The 14,923-nt window shown below is 40.3% G+C and overlaps 1 protein-coding gene across 1 annotated transcript in view; it reads left to right on the top strand.

Annotated features, from left to right (window-relative positions):
• The window catches only part of UXS1 (UDP-glucuronate decarboxylase 1), a 130,792-nt gene that overhangs the window by 101,474 nt on the left and 14,395 nt on the right, over positions 1-14,923 (top strand). Inside the window, 4 exon segments of the mRNA XM_030201461.1 lie at positions 886-945; positions 4,436-4,557; positions 8,782-8,901; positions 14,237-14,280. Coding sequence (XP_030057321.1) covers positions 886-945; positions 4,436-4,557; positions 8,782-8,901; positions 14,237-14,280 — 346 coding nt within the window.

Here is a 14,923-nt window from a genome sequence, read left to right as displayed (position 1 = left end):
GTACATGGTTAATGTGCATTAAAAACTTTTAATGCGCCTATAACGCTGCTTGGTAAACAGGGCCCTAAATGGGCTATAAGCCCTTAATGAAGCCCCACATGCACAAAATATGGCGCCTACATGTTAATCCATTTTACATATTTTCAACATTGTTGGTTCAGGGCTGACCCAGTGGCAATTCTGGACCAGTTCTCAAACGGATAGGGTCTCAGCATTCAAGATCCCTTAGTAGAAGAGTTTTTGTCATTGCGTAGTAGCAGTACCTAATGGCTAAACTCTGGACTGCTGTGATGGTGACCCAGTTGGCAAAGGTTTGTAAAAAAAACTCTCTGGATAGTTGTGAATGGAGGTTAATGGTGCTGTTGCCCACGTGGGGGGGGGGGGGGGGGTTCCATTTAAAGCAAGAAATCCAAAAGTACAGCCAAAAACTGCCTTGCCAACAGAAGAAGTTTACTGGTCTACCCAGTCAGTTAGTTACCCCAGTTGCTCCTGTTGATAGAAGACTAGACAAGAAACTGGGGAACTATATACCAATAAAAGGCATAATTATATAAATTATTGCCAATAATAGATATATTACATTTGAGTTGGGTTTGATGGCTACTGTTTTGAACACTCAAGTCATGCATGGGCAGGGATTGAGACAGTTATGATTTTCTAACCTTTCCCGTTCTGCTTAACAGGAAATGATTGGTTAAAATAGCCAAAAATATTTTTTTTATTGTATCAACATTAATTTAAAAAACTAATAATAATCTTTTAAGCAACTAAGGACATTGCCATTCTATTTTGCATAGACAAATAGAAAATTGTTGAAGTTTTATTCATTTACTGTTACTAAGGAATTTTCCTTCTTGTGTGTTTGTTTTTTGTTTTGTTTTTTAGGGCTAGCTAAACGTGTTGGAGCCAGGCTTCTACTAGCGTCCACGTCTGAGGTATATGGAGGTAGGAGCTCAGTGCTAAAATCTATGTAGTACATGACACACAAGCTTTAAGTGGTTTGTAAACTACGCATAGAATATCAGTTGGTTTTGACTGCTGCAGCTTTTTAACTTTGTTCTTGGGTTTAAGAAAACTGAGAAGGCAGTAGTAAGCCCAATTAATTACCTCCCTTATTTCTCCACAGCTTTTTGTTTTTTCATTAAGAAACACAGTTCTATTTCACTTTGACCTGTAATCCAATTAACAAACCTGTTTTATTCTGTTCAGATTCGTAGTTTAAGTAGGCACCTAGGTCTTCTCAGGAGACCATTGTCTACTTCATATTTATTTTCTACAGAAAGTACACATATACTTTCCTATATAAATAGGCGTTTGTAACTTGGGAGCAAGGGTAAATTTGAACGTATATTTTGATTTTAGGCACATAATAGAGGTAGAAGCACCCCAGCAAATAAAAACAGGAGTGTTTAAACAATGAAAATAAAGTGTATAAGAATAGTTTAAAAGTAGACAATCATATAATAAAGGCATAAATAAAACCCAACCTGGCCATTTTTCAGCATAAGCCTGTATCAGAGGTATCACACATGAAAGTCCATGTAAGAGATAGAGAACACAAAAAAATGAATCAATTATTTCAAAACTGCGCAAAATTTCCATAACATAAAAACTGTTGATCCATTTTATATACCCCCTCTGTAGAAGTTCTTGTATGTACATATAGTCATCAAAAGAAGATCCTCCATAATCTATTTAAACAAAATGTCCTATATAATAATTCTCATCTCCAACGTTCTATGCTTGGGACCGTGGCTCCCTGGCTGCAAGTGGTCTGCGAGGCAGACACGCACTGACGTCAACACAGCTGATTCCAAGACAAGGGGAGGAGTAGTCCAACTGCAAAACACACATAATCAAGCCATTGGGATGTAGGAGCCAACAATCTTACCACATTGACATCCGAGGAGAGCAGTGGGACATGCTAGGGGGCACTGCAGTAGACTTCATATAAAAGCTCCCAGGTACACATCTCACCGTTAACCCCTTTTCTTGTCTGCTGAGCCCTCCAAAACCCACCACCCACAACTGTATACCACTACAATAGCCCTTATAGGTGAAGAGGTCAACTATATATGGGTACAGTAGGGTTTTGGTGAGTTATGGAGGGCTCACACTTTCCACCACAAGTGAATCAGATAAATCAGTATATGGGCCTGGGTCCCCCTCTCTACAGTGTACTGCATCAATCACTACACTACTATAGGGACCTGCTTACTGTTCTGATAGAGGTGGGAGGGGGTTAGTGTCCACTGGTGGAGTAAGGGAGGTCATCCTTGCTTCCCTCCAGTGGTTATCTGGTCATTTAGGGTAACTCTTTGTGCCTTATTCATTCTAAAAACAGGTCTAGATCAAAACATTAAAGTTTTAGCCCTAGATGTTTTCATTTTGGTCCATTAGGGCAATAAAACGTCCTAGGCCCATTCTAATCCCGCCCCAAAATGCCCCCTTGTGATTTGGATGCAGTGCAGAGAAATTGCATAGATAAACATCTGCAAAATAGGTTTTGAAAATACCGATTTGGACATTTTGAGAAGGAATTCATCCAAATGCTGTTTTATGACACTTTTTGGACATTTTTCTCTAACCAGTAAACAAGAAAAACACATATACAGCTCTATTCCAAAGTGCTAGACAGCACATTGAATTAGTCAATCATACTTGATAAACAACCATTGAGCCATGTCTAAAGAGCTATATAAATTCTTGGTCCTAATTAAAAATAAAGGTCTAACCAACATTTTGTATCTAAACAACCTATGACTCTTCAGATATTACATTGCCTGCTCTAGTAATAATATGAAGTAACCAGTTCTACTCAATCAAATATCCAATCAAATACGTGTTCTATATTGATGCAATTACTGTTGTTCTCAAACAAAGAGAACTTACAGGCTAAGACTTACTTGCATATCCTACCCAGATACCACACTGACAGACCAGCTCTAATGGTAAAAAGTAGCCTAAGGGCATGCTTCTGCCATCTTAAAATTGTTTTTCCCCACTCTTAAACTCATGATTTGAAAGGTACTCCTGTGGCATCCCTTTTTAAAGGGAAGTGCACCTTTAAAAAGTGTGAATGATACCCACAGCAAGGCACTATAGTCAAAGTATCCAAGAAAAAAAAGCTGATGACTCAAGCAGTATAGTAATCAAATAAATTCAAGGGGGGGGGGGGGGTCGCTATGCTACAGTAAAGGTTGGTCTTTTACCACATCCTCGTTTACTGCAGGAGTCAGTAACCTGTAGTAACGCAGTGCCACAGGTTAGTGACTCCAGTGTTACTGGAATAATGCAACTTGCAATAATCCTCACACATTGTATTTGTTAAAAGGGTCAACATGGGAAATAGAAGCCTCCCTCCCTCCCAGCTTACCTTAAGCTAGCCCGGGTGTTCTAGGGTAGGCCAGACCAGAGTAATCCCCAGTCACTCCTGCTTGGCAGCAGGTTCAAAGTTTTACCTGTGACCCCTAGTGGTAGTACTATGATATTACTGCTAGGGGTTGCAAACGCCATTTTGAGCCCAACAGGGATCTGGGATGTGTTTTACTGTTCTGGGATCTTGCCAGGGTCTTGTGACCTGTATTGGCCACTGTTGGGAATTGGGGTACTGGACTTAATGGACCTTTGGTCTGTCCCAGTATGGCAACACATTCTTACGAGATTGTTCCTGCTCGGCCTATTTAGACACCAGGGATGATTTAAGATGGAACGTAGGAGGAGGAGGGCAGGAAATGTTTATACAGAAAGGAACAAGGTGGCATTTTTCATTCATTGGAAAAACAATAAGCATTACAATACCTTGACCATAAGAGACTTGTGGAAAACAGAGGGGTTATGATTACCAGGGACATCCCCATCCTGACTGATAAAAAACTGGATGCCAGAAAATTAGATATAGTGGTAAAAGAGAAAAACGTCAAAATGGCGTTGATTTATAGATGTGTCAGTCCCAAACGATTACTCTGTGAATCATGTGGAGAGAGGGAAGATCCTCAGAAATGCAGTCAAAGACCAAGATAATGTAGCAGAAAGATACAGAAATCTCCTATCGTTTTGGGTGCTATAGGCTTTATAAAAAGTAATTTCCAAGCACAACTGGATAAGTTGCTTATACATGTTACATTTTATGAACTCCAGAAAGAAGCTCTTCGGCACAATACAAATACTGTGGTGAGCGTTAGCAGTAGATTTGAGAGACTGAGGTCATACTCCACATAACCTGGCTTAGGAGCGAGGTTCATTCCTGTCATGGTATTAACAAAACTAACCTATTTGGAGAAATTGCCCCAACAGTCATATAAATATATCACACACACATATATACTGTACGTCTCGAAATCGGTGGCAGAAGCAATCTTTTATTTTTCTTTCTAATGGCTCACAGTCTTGGAAACAATTTTAAGGAATTTGTGCTTTTGTCTTGTTTTCGCAGATCCTGAAGTTCACCCTCAAAATGAAGATTACTGGGGTCATGTGAATCCCATAGGCCCCAGAGCTTGCTATGATGAAGGAAAAAGAGTAGCAGAAACTATGTGCTATGCTTACATGAAGCAGGTGGGTTCCTAACAAGGTCAGAAATGTGCTGTTAGTTGCAGAATCAAAGCAGACAAGGTTAAACTAAGCTTGAGCGATTTTTAGAACACTTTTTTTTATAGATACTGGGAGAGAGGGGAAGAGTTTTGTTAAAGTAACATCTTACTATGCTTGAACTTCAAAAGCCCTACCATCAACTGTTCATGTTATATGCTTTGCCTACCATCACATGAGTTGAGCTCAGTGGGTACTAAAGCTACCGTGTAATCAGACCATTTATTCTATAGCATACAATATAAAGGTCACAAAAGCAGAAACAATGAGACTCTGAAATTTAGCCATATCCATCAGGGATTTTCATGATAGCCATTTATCTTCTGGACGTTCATAACCACTTAGCAAACAGGTTGGGGTAATGCGAGCCTTGTGAATTGTCACTGAACAACGCAACTATTTGAAAAGAGGGAACTCTGCAAGTTCCATTCTTCTGCTTGGTAAAACTAGCCAGAGGCACAATAGCTGCAGATACGTTAGCCATTTCGTGGAACTGGGGATTCAAGTGCACCTATCCTCATGTTCACTCGTTTACATGTTCAGAAGGGAATAAGGTTCTGTGAGCATCTGTTTCCCACTATTGTCAAAACTCCATTTGGGATCCGGCACATTGATAATGTCCCCAGGTCGTATAATTCAGGATTGAGGATACCTACATCCCAGCCTTTTTGGTTAAAGGCAGTTTACAATAAAAATACAAAATATAATCAAAAAAGAACATACATAACAAACTGCCTTCATCTTGAAGCTTAGGCTAATAAACACAGATAAATAGATATCTAACACAGACAAGTTTGGGTGTTTAAGGTAAATCACCACACCTGAGTGAAGTCCCTTGAGTCCTGGAGCTAGGATAAGTGAATGAAGCCCAAATAGTGGACAGCATATAACTGTAGATGGACTGTCCTACCTAATTAGCTGAATTGTCGGGAAAGTGTTTTGACCTATAATTTTATTTAGAAAAGCAGAGGTGGGGTGAAAAGGACCCTGAATAAATAAGACACCAGTCATTAAGGGAGAGTCACTGGTAAAATCCCACCTCAAATTCTGTGTTCAGTTCTGGATGTCATTTAATCATAAAGATATTAAGACTTGAAAGTAGTTCAAAGAAAGGCTACATGGAGGGGCTTAAAAACTCAAACTGTGTTCACTATAAGCAATCCATCTAGTCCCCTACCTCATCTGACAGCCACAGATAACCCTATCACCGTTTGCCATTCCTCTGTACCAATCCAACCAATGGTAGGAGAAAAGCAAATTGCCCTGGGTCATCCCATTCTCCTCTTGCTGGGTGCCCTACTCGCTCCTCAGATCTAATTGCACTACAGTGTCCCCAGTGGTTCAAATTGTGAGCATGAGGAGAGGAGAAAGCCGTCCTACCATTCCCTTCTCTCACTACAAACCCAACCAGCATGAAAGAAGACATTGTAGGGGGAAGAGGTTGGTAAGATGAGAAGAAATTAGGGGCAAAAGAGGAGATTAATAGAGGAATGAGAAGATCAATGGGAAGAGAAGGGCTAAGAAAGAGAAGAGATACCAGGAATGCATGACAGCACTCAGGTAATTTGAGGAATTGGGTGGGGTGAGGAGGTGTGTAACAAAAGCAGTGAGGCTGGGGGAGGATCGGTGAGAAGATGGTGGATAATGAGAGATACAAGGAGAAGCAGGATCAGAGTTGAAGAGGGGCTTCTTTCCTCTAAATCTGGATTTCCTCCTCCCTGTAGTTCTGTATTTTCTAACCAATTTCATCTGTTCATTCTCTATTCCCCTCCCTCACACTCTTCCTCTTCCCTTTTTCTCCCCCAGGACCTCTCTTTTCCTATCCCAAAGATTTATTCACTGTCTCTGTTCCCATTCCTAAGACCTCCAAATATTTTAAACAGCCTGTGTTGGTTCAAAGACCATGGGGCTCATTTTCAAAAAAGAAAAACATCCAAAAAGTGTCACAAACCGGCAGATTTGTTTTCAATTGTGTTCAATTCTGGCCGCCGCATCTCAAAAAAGATATAGTGGAATTAGAAAAGGTGCCAAGAAGGGCGACGAAAATGATTTTATTATTTATTTGTTACATTTGTATCCCACATTTTCCCACCTATTTGCAGGCTCAATGTGGCTTACATAATACCGAGAAGGCGTGTGCCAGGTCCGGTAAAAGAAACAAATACAAGGTGATATTGTGAACGAGTAAGATACATGTGTTTCAAATACAGGGGGGGGGGGGGGGGTCGAGGAGAGTGAAGGTTATAAAGTGTCCATTATGAGCTTTGTTTTTGCTTTGTTGCAGAGTGTGGGTATTTATGTTGGGTCGGTGGCATATGCATTTTTGAACAAGTAGGTTTTTAATGATTTCCTGAAGTTTAGATGGTCGTATGTTGTTTTCACAGCTTTTGGCAGTGCGTTCCATAGTTGTGTGCTTTATATAGGAGAGGCTGGATGCATAGGTTGCTTTGTATTTAAGTCCTTTGCAGTTTGGATAGTGGAGGTTTAGGTATGTCCGAGATGATCTAGTTGTATTTCTGGATGGGAGGTCTATAAGGCTTGTCATGTATCCTGGGACTTGGCCATAGATGATTTTGTGGACCAGGGTACAGATTTTGAAAGTAGTACGTACATTCTTTGATTGGAAGCCAGTGCAGTTTTTCTAGGAGGGGTTTGGCACTGTCGAATCGCGATTTCCCAAATATAAGCCTGGCTGCTGTGTTTTGAGCTGTCTGGATGGGACGACTTCCCTATGAGGAAAGGCTAAAGCGGCAAGGGCTGTTCAGCTTGGAGAAAAGGCGGCTGAGGGGAGATATGACAGAGGTCTATAAATTAATGAGTGGAGTTGAACGGGTAGATGTGAAGCGTCTGTTTACGCTTTCCAAAAATACTAGGACTAGGGGGCATAAGATGAAGCTTTTATCTGAAGTCCACTTCAGTGCCCCCTAGGGTGCCCTAATGATCTGCTGGGGTGTCTATGTGGCTAATCTACTAAGAATGCTGGCCGACCATACATCCCATTGGCTTGTTTTTGTTGGATTATTTGTAGTAAATAATTAGCAGATTTTAGTACACACAGCTTCAGCTTTAGAAATGTTAATTTCTTTCTTCATCTCTCTCTCATTCACCCCTGAATAATTCACTGCTGAGTCACTTTAAAGTTGAAGTAACAAAACATCTGTTTACTCACAGTTTGCAGTTAGATTATAATCAGACAGGCTTATATATACATATTACTATACATTTGTATTATCAGCTCCTTCCATGTGCTTAGATGGTAATGGATGCTCACACCACCATAGATCCTCTCAGGTTAGGAGAGATCATGAGCTCCATGTGCACCATGTGCTGCATGTGCAGTGTCTGACCCCCACAGGAAGTTGCATAGCTGTGTGACCTCTCTAAGTAATTCACATCAGAGGTCACAGAGTAATCACAGAGAAATAATAGGTGACAGGCAATGCATGCAAAATACAATTACCTTCCAACAGTTTTTGTGCATTTTTCACTTGGACTTTGGTTGGTTGGTTGGTTTTTTTTAATGATCACAAAAGAAAATCACATTGAACACAAAACATCTAGGATATGGCCATCTTTGAAACAAAAAGATAGACGTTTATTTGTGGCTATAACTTCCACTTGATTTTTGGATGTTTTCATCAAAACGTCCAAAATCGGATTGAGATGTCCTATCGAAAATGCCCCTCCATGTACTTTGAGCCAATTTGCAAAGTGAACATATGTACTCATGTTCTTTTACACTGCTACTTGTGTGGTAATGTTTCTTATTTGCATAGCTTTGAAAATGCAGTCGATGTGTTTTCCTCCCTGACCTAAACATAGCCTGGAAATGCACCTGGAAGTGCAAAAATCACTTTTTAACCATGCAAGGAGCTTTGAAAATTGCTCTTTTCATATGCAAATTATGTAAATTCATGCCTTAAGAGACTGGGCACTGTGGTTAGAAGAGGAAATCAGCCTCCTTCTCCTGTCTTATCACAAATAAGTGACAATTTGTGTAGCAGATTTCACAGTTGCTTGTAGGAAAGTAGCCACAGTGTGCAGACTTTGGCTACAGCCCTTGAAAAGGGATTCCATAACTATCTTAATAGTTCTCAAGTTTCAGAAACATATTTAGAAGAGAGAGGTTTTTGTAGATATCATGTAATTTAGTTTTCTTATTGTTTCCCCCTGCCCCCTTGCTGTTAACAGGAAGGTGTGGAGGTGCGTGTCGCTAGAATATTCAATACATTTGGTCCCCGTATGCATATGAACGATGGCAGAGTTGTGAGCAACTTCATTCTACAGGCTTTGCAGGGAGAACCACTAACTGTAAGTATCTGTATGTACTCTTTCTTAAAATGTCTATTTCCTCAGTCGGGTACTGGTAGGTTATACTCACCATGCTGTGTCAGTCCATAACCAGCTTGTTTCTGTTTTTGGTCTGCATATATATGCCAAAACCATTTGTCACACCACACAAAAAAGGCGGAAAAACAACTCCCTCTCAGATATAATTGAATCATTAAAAAAATGAGAGGAAGAAATGCCAGTGGGAATATATAGATTTATCAAACAAACTTCTCTTCTTTAAAAAAAAAAAAGTGTATGTGTATAGATATAGATATATATATGTGTGTGTGTGTGTGTGTGTGTCTTCAAGAGGAAGTGACATCAGAGTAAAGTAATAGTCTTAGGACCTCTTGTAGCCCAAGCCACTTCAAGTCTGAGACTTTTATCAAAATTTCTAATCATTTGTCACTCCACTGCCTATATTAAAACATTATATCTATCATGTTTGTTTGTTTGTTACATTTGTACCCCGCGCTTTCCCACTCATGGCAGGCTCAATGCGGCTTACATGGGGCAATGGAGGGTTAAGTGACTTGCCCAGAGTCACAAGGAGCTGCCTGTGCCTGAAGTGGGAATCGAACTCAGTTCCTCAGGACCAAAGTCCACCACCCTAACCACTAGGCCACTGTTTATTATATACCTCACAAAAATGTCCATAAAACTTGCATAACGTACAAAAGCCACAGCCAGTTTTCACTCAGTGAATAGTTAAGCTCTGGAACCCTTTGCCGGAGGATGTAGCAGCGGTTACCATATCTGGGTTTCAAAAGGTTTGGGCAAATTCCTGGAAGAGAAGTGCGTAGTCTGCTGTTAAGACAGACATGGGAAGCCACTGCTTGCCCCGGGATTGGTAGCATGGAATGTTGCTGCTATTTGGGTTTCTGTCAGGTACTTGTGACTTGGATTGGCCACTGCTGGAAGCAGGATACTGGGCTAGATGGACCATTGGTCTGGCCCAGTATGGCAATTCTTATGTTCTTAAAACAAAAGCAATCACTTGTCTTCTATAAAAATCCAGTGCTGAATTAGATATAACCAACTGACGCTCAGCATTTCGGCAGCCAGCCTGCTTCCATGGTTGATCGAAAACTAAATACTATGCTAGCTCAGCTCACATCCATTTGAGTGATATTAAATCTCAAGGTGAATTAAACACCAATCTCCAAAGTAACGGCTTAAGGTGACATTAACCGCAACACAAAAAAGTTTTTGTGAGGTACATCATAAAAATTCACCCAAAAAAAAAAGCCTAGGCACATTCTATAAAGTACGCTTAAATTTAGCGTACTTTATAGAATATGCCTAAATTTCCACACGGTTTATAGAATATGCCAAGCGCCAATCTGCGTGACCAGATCTAGTTGCAGGCAGTTACACCAAGTAAAACTTGCTGTAAATGCCGGCACCTAAATTAGGTGTGGACCGGGTGTATTCTATAACAAGACGCATAGATTTTAGAAATGCTCATGACCCGCCCATTCCACGCCCATGGCCATTCTCCCTTTTCAACTATGCGACTTAGGAGTTACACACATCACGTTACAAAGTATGCGTAGACAGTTGTGTGTGTGTAAATTCTAATTAGTAAATTGCTTGTTAATTAGCAATTGGCACTGATTAGCTTGTTAACTAATTGTGTGCGCAAATCCAGAATATGACCAGATTTGAGCATTTAACTTTTAGGCCTTCTCATAGAATAACAGGAGTGATATCAGGGGTATCATTAATGTTTAAGTATTCCACTAAATCTTTCTCAAGTTGTACAGCGTATTTAGGTTCAGACAAAAGGGTATCATTGAACTTCCAATGGTTTGGCCTGAGCTATAATATAGGTATGGTTAAGCTCAAAGTGTGGGGTGCCTGGTCCGACCAGGTGTGCATGTGGATACACACATCCCATATGAGATTGGAGAATAGGGTCGCCCAGGCAGAGGTCAATGCGGGAATATGTGCCATGAGTATATGAGTAAAAGGTATAGTTCCTATCCTTGGGGATGAACAAGTCGCCAAAGATCCCCCAGATCCCAGTGTGCAAGAAAGCTTTATCATCGCTGTATCACCCTGGGAGTACCAGACATTCAAGGCCGAGTTATTCAAATCTGGATTGAGTCAAATTGAAATCTTCCCCTATTACAAGCATCCCTCTCAGCGTTTCAACAATAAGGTGGTAAGTCATAAAATTCCCCTTGATTGATATTAAGTGCTTAGACATTCAACAATGTTAAAACAGTCTGCTGAACAGAAAGAACTACTAAAACATATCTACCTGCCACATCTCTGATCACCTTATGCAGTCGGCATGAGAGACAGCGGGAGATATTACTCTCTGTAAACTGTGCACAGTGCGAGGGTATGTGGATTATAAGGCTTTTTTGGTATTGATGTATACACTTTTTATGTCTCAGTTTGATTATGCTAATGCAGTCTTGGCAGGTATCTCAAATGACAACCAGAAGAAACTTCAGACCCTCCAGCATACCGCTCTTTGCATCCTGGGTAGGGCCTCCAGATTTGATCATATTACACCCTTGTATGTGTATTATTATTTGCTGCCAGTGTTTTATAGGATCAGATTCAAATTACTGGTCCTTACTCACAGAGCTATTTATGAGAAAGTGCCCTAGTCATTGGCATCTTTGCTATGTCCATATGCTCCATCTAGAATGTTGAGATCCTCAGCTACTTCAACTTTGGCGACTCCTTCGGTGAAGGAGACATGCCTAATGTCCACTAGAAAGGGGCATATTTTAATTTGACAAGTTTCTTGTGGAATTTTCTCCCTGAGTCTCTCTAAGGGGAGTACAGTCTCTTCTGTGTATTAAATGCCTCCAGAAAGCTCACTCTTTTTTTGTAATGGCTTTTGCCTGTCGCTCTTCCTATGAGTTAGTGGGGATTGAGACCAGGTGTGAGTTTTGATAGCAGTATTTTATTTTGTGGTTGTTGATTGTGCTTGTGATTGCTGTTAGGATGTTAGGTCTTGTATGGGTGTGCCTTTACTATTTTAAATTGGAGTTCCTTTTCTTTTCTTTTTAATGTTTTAGGATTGTGAACTGCTGCAATCTTTTTTTTTTTTTTTTGAGCCAGGCAGTATAGAAAGTGAGGTAAACTATATTCATGCATCTACACACAGATTTTCAAAGGGAGCATTCCCATGAAGGTTTCCTTTTGAAAATCTGCAGCAAGCCAGTGCTGCAGAGAATATTTGCCATACAAGTTTTGTGAGGGTAAAATGGTGGAAAGCAGGAACAAGTACATCCCAGAAAATTAAGCAATTATGTGTGCACATTATTCCCCCATAATTAATTAGGGTATGTATAATCAGGTCATTCCACATAATTTTCCCTGAACATCCCAACCCCCCACTCGCCCTTTAAAGACAGGACAAAGCCAAGTGCTCCTGCTTCCAGTGCTGCTATCTTTCAAAGTGGCAGTACCTAATCGCTAGGGGTGCATCTCAATTTACCACTAGGTGTCAGTCTGCCAAATAAGTCAGTGCTCGCAAGTATTGCCTTAATTGGTCCTCTAAACCCTTAGGGGCCCTTTTACTAAGCCACGTAGGTGCCCAACGCACTTCCATTTGGAATTACCATCCTGCTACCACGTGGCCCGGGAAGTAATTTCATTTTTTACACCCACCGGAAAATAATTTTTTATTTTCTGGCAGGTGGCGCTAACCGGATGGTAAAAGGCATTCTACGTGCATAGACCTTTACTGCCCGGTTAATGCGTGAGACCTTACCGCTAAGTCAAAGGGTGGCGGTAAGGTCTCAGAACCAAAATGGATGCGCGCCAATTTTCATTTTTCTGCACATCCATTTTCAGCCAAAATTTAAAAAAAACAAACATTTTTTACAGGTGCGCTGAAAAATGGATCCACACACATCCAAAACATGTGCCTACACTAGCGCAGGCCATTTTTCAGCTCACCTTAGTAAAAGGACCCCTTAATGATACGTTGAAATTTACCACTAAGAGTCAGGTGCTGCCATTTTGGTAGATGGTGGTACCAGAGACAGAAGAAATTGGGCATTGCTCTTTCCTTTAGAGATAGAGGTGGGTCAGGAAGTCTGGGAGTGAGCACATGTACCATCCGGATCATTTTTGTGGGGAAGGGAGATGAGATACAAGGGAGCCACTGGGCCACCATGGATTTTTTTTTAGGTGGATGGGAGGTGCAAGGGATCCATTGGGCCACCTTGGCGATTTTTGGGGGATATCAGCGAGGGGTAGTGGGAACTAAAAATGAACCATTGGGCCACCATGAATTTATTAATTTTTTTACATTTTTTTTAGGGGGTAGATGTTGAGGATGAGGCGTTAAGGGTTTCACTTGGGCCACCATGAGATTTTTTTAAGGGGAAGAGGGATGCAAAAGGCACACTGCACTGTTCCCAGGGATGATAGTGCCCCTTCAGCTCTTGCACATTATTTTGTACACCCAGGGAATTGTATATCATTTTGAATGTATGGTGCAAAATTTAGAAACTTTTGGCACATAATTCCCTGGGATATATATAAGGATATCAGAATTCCCTCTTCTTTCTCCAGCCTATCCTGGCTCCACCTCCTAGACCCAACCTTTTTCCCCATATTTCTACTTGCAGAGTTCTGATTGGCAGTTTCCACCAATTTCAGATTTCTTAGTTCATACCCAGCTCCCCTCCTTCCAATGTCTAAGCACAAACTCAGCCAAAGATGGGAAAAAAATATGTATTTTTTTAAGTTCAGCCATGGAAAGCTAATTGAAGGGCTTATTTCCAAAACACTCTAGTCCAATGCAACTAATATGGACATAGCAAGCTTTGGAAATAAGCTCTTCAGTTGTATTTACTGATTCTAGTAACATGAAGATATACAGTATTTTTAGGCACAGACAAAGCAAAGCAGACCAACAAATTGAAGAGAAAAGCATTTATTATTCAAGGTGCACAACACAGCTTTTTTAAAGGTGAAACGTGGTCATGTTGGGCACTTTGAATAATAAACACCCCTGTTTACAAAGCCTCGCTAGCAGCTTCCAGTGCGGTAATACCGGCACAGCCCATTCACTTTGAATTTGCTGTTCTGCTCTGCTTTGTCTGTGGATTGAGTACGTGCAGATCACTGCCTCTTTATGATTCTACTATATATTTTTAGGTGCACAACACAATTGCACATTAACCACAAGCACAAATGCAGTGCCAATAGCTTCAGCGATGATGCTGTGAGACTAAAACAGTATCACACTCTGTAATACTAGTGCAATACATATACCATTTTCACTTGTTTGCAAACACAAAATATATTTAAAAAAATTGTTTTTGTATATTTTTAGGTCTATGGATCAGGGTCTCAGACTAGAGCTTTCCAATATGTCAGGTAAGACGAGTTTACATGAGTGTGTTTTGGTGTCTTTGATAAGTTTTTTTTGTTTTGCTTTATTTAATGCTGTCCAGCTATCAAGTAAAAATAGCCTACCAATTTTATAACAGCATTTCACACAAGTTCATCCCACTATATATTTTTAGATGTAATGTGAAGATTAAATTTAGATGAGCCTTTTACAAACAAGTTTGCATTGATAAAATCATTAAAAATATAGTACTGTAGTAAAACAAAAATTAGATATTGTAAATCCAATTATAACAATTTACACAGCACTTGTAAATTGTTTTATAAAGAAGTACTTGAATTGTTTTAGTTTACAGGATTGGTATTTTTACCACTTACTGGCACATAATATATCATAGTTGTGTGAGCGGTGTTCTTCAGCTGGCTTTGATTAGATTTGCAGTGATCAATTCATAGACCATTGTCCAAGCTGGCAATACAGGTCATTCTACAGGAAGCACATTGACTTACGTTGGAAGCCCTCTGTGGACAGAAAAATACCAGCTGCCCCTGAATATTAACAGAAATGCATGCTTTAAATTCAAATCTTTTTAATTGTTTATGGAAAGAGGGGAGCATGTGATCCATGGTTTGTGGCATTGGTCTGTGGTCCATGTCTGGCTGCTTCTCA

This window comes from Microcaecilia unicolor, chromosome 4 (assembly GCF_901765095.1).
Source record: "Microcaecilia unicolor chromosome 4, aMicUni1.1, whole genome shotgun sequence".
In the NCBI taxonomy this organism is placed as follows: domain Eukaryota; kingdom Metazoa; phylum Chordata; class Amphibia; order Gymnophiona; family Siphonopidae; genus Microcaecilia; species Microcaecilia unicolor.
This window is presented reverse-complemented; position numbering and strand designations above follow the sequence as displayed.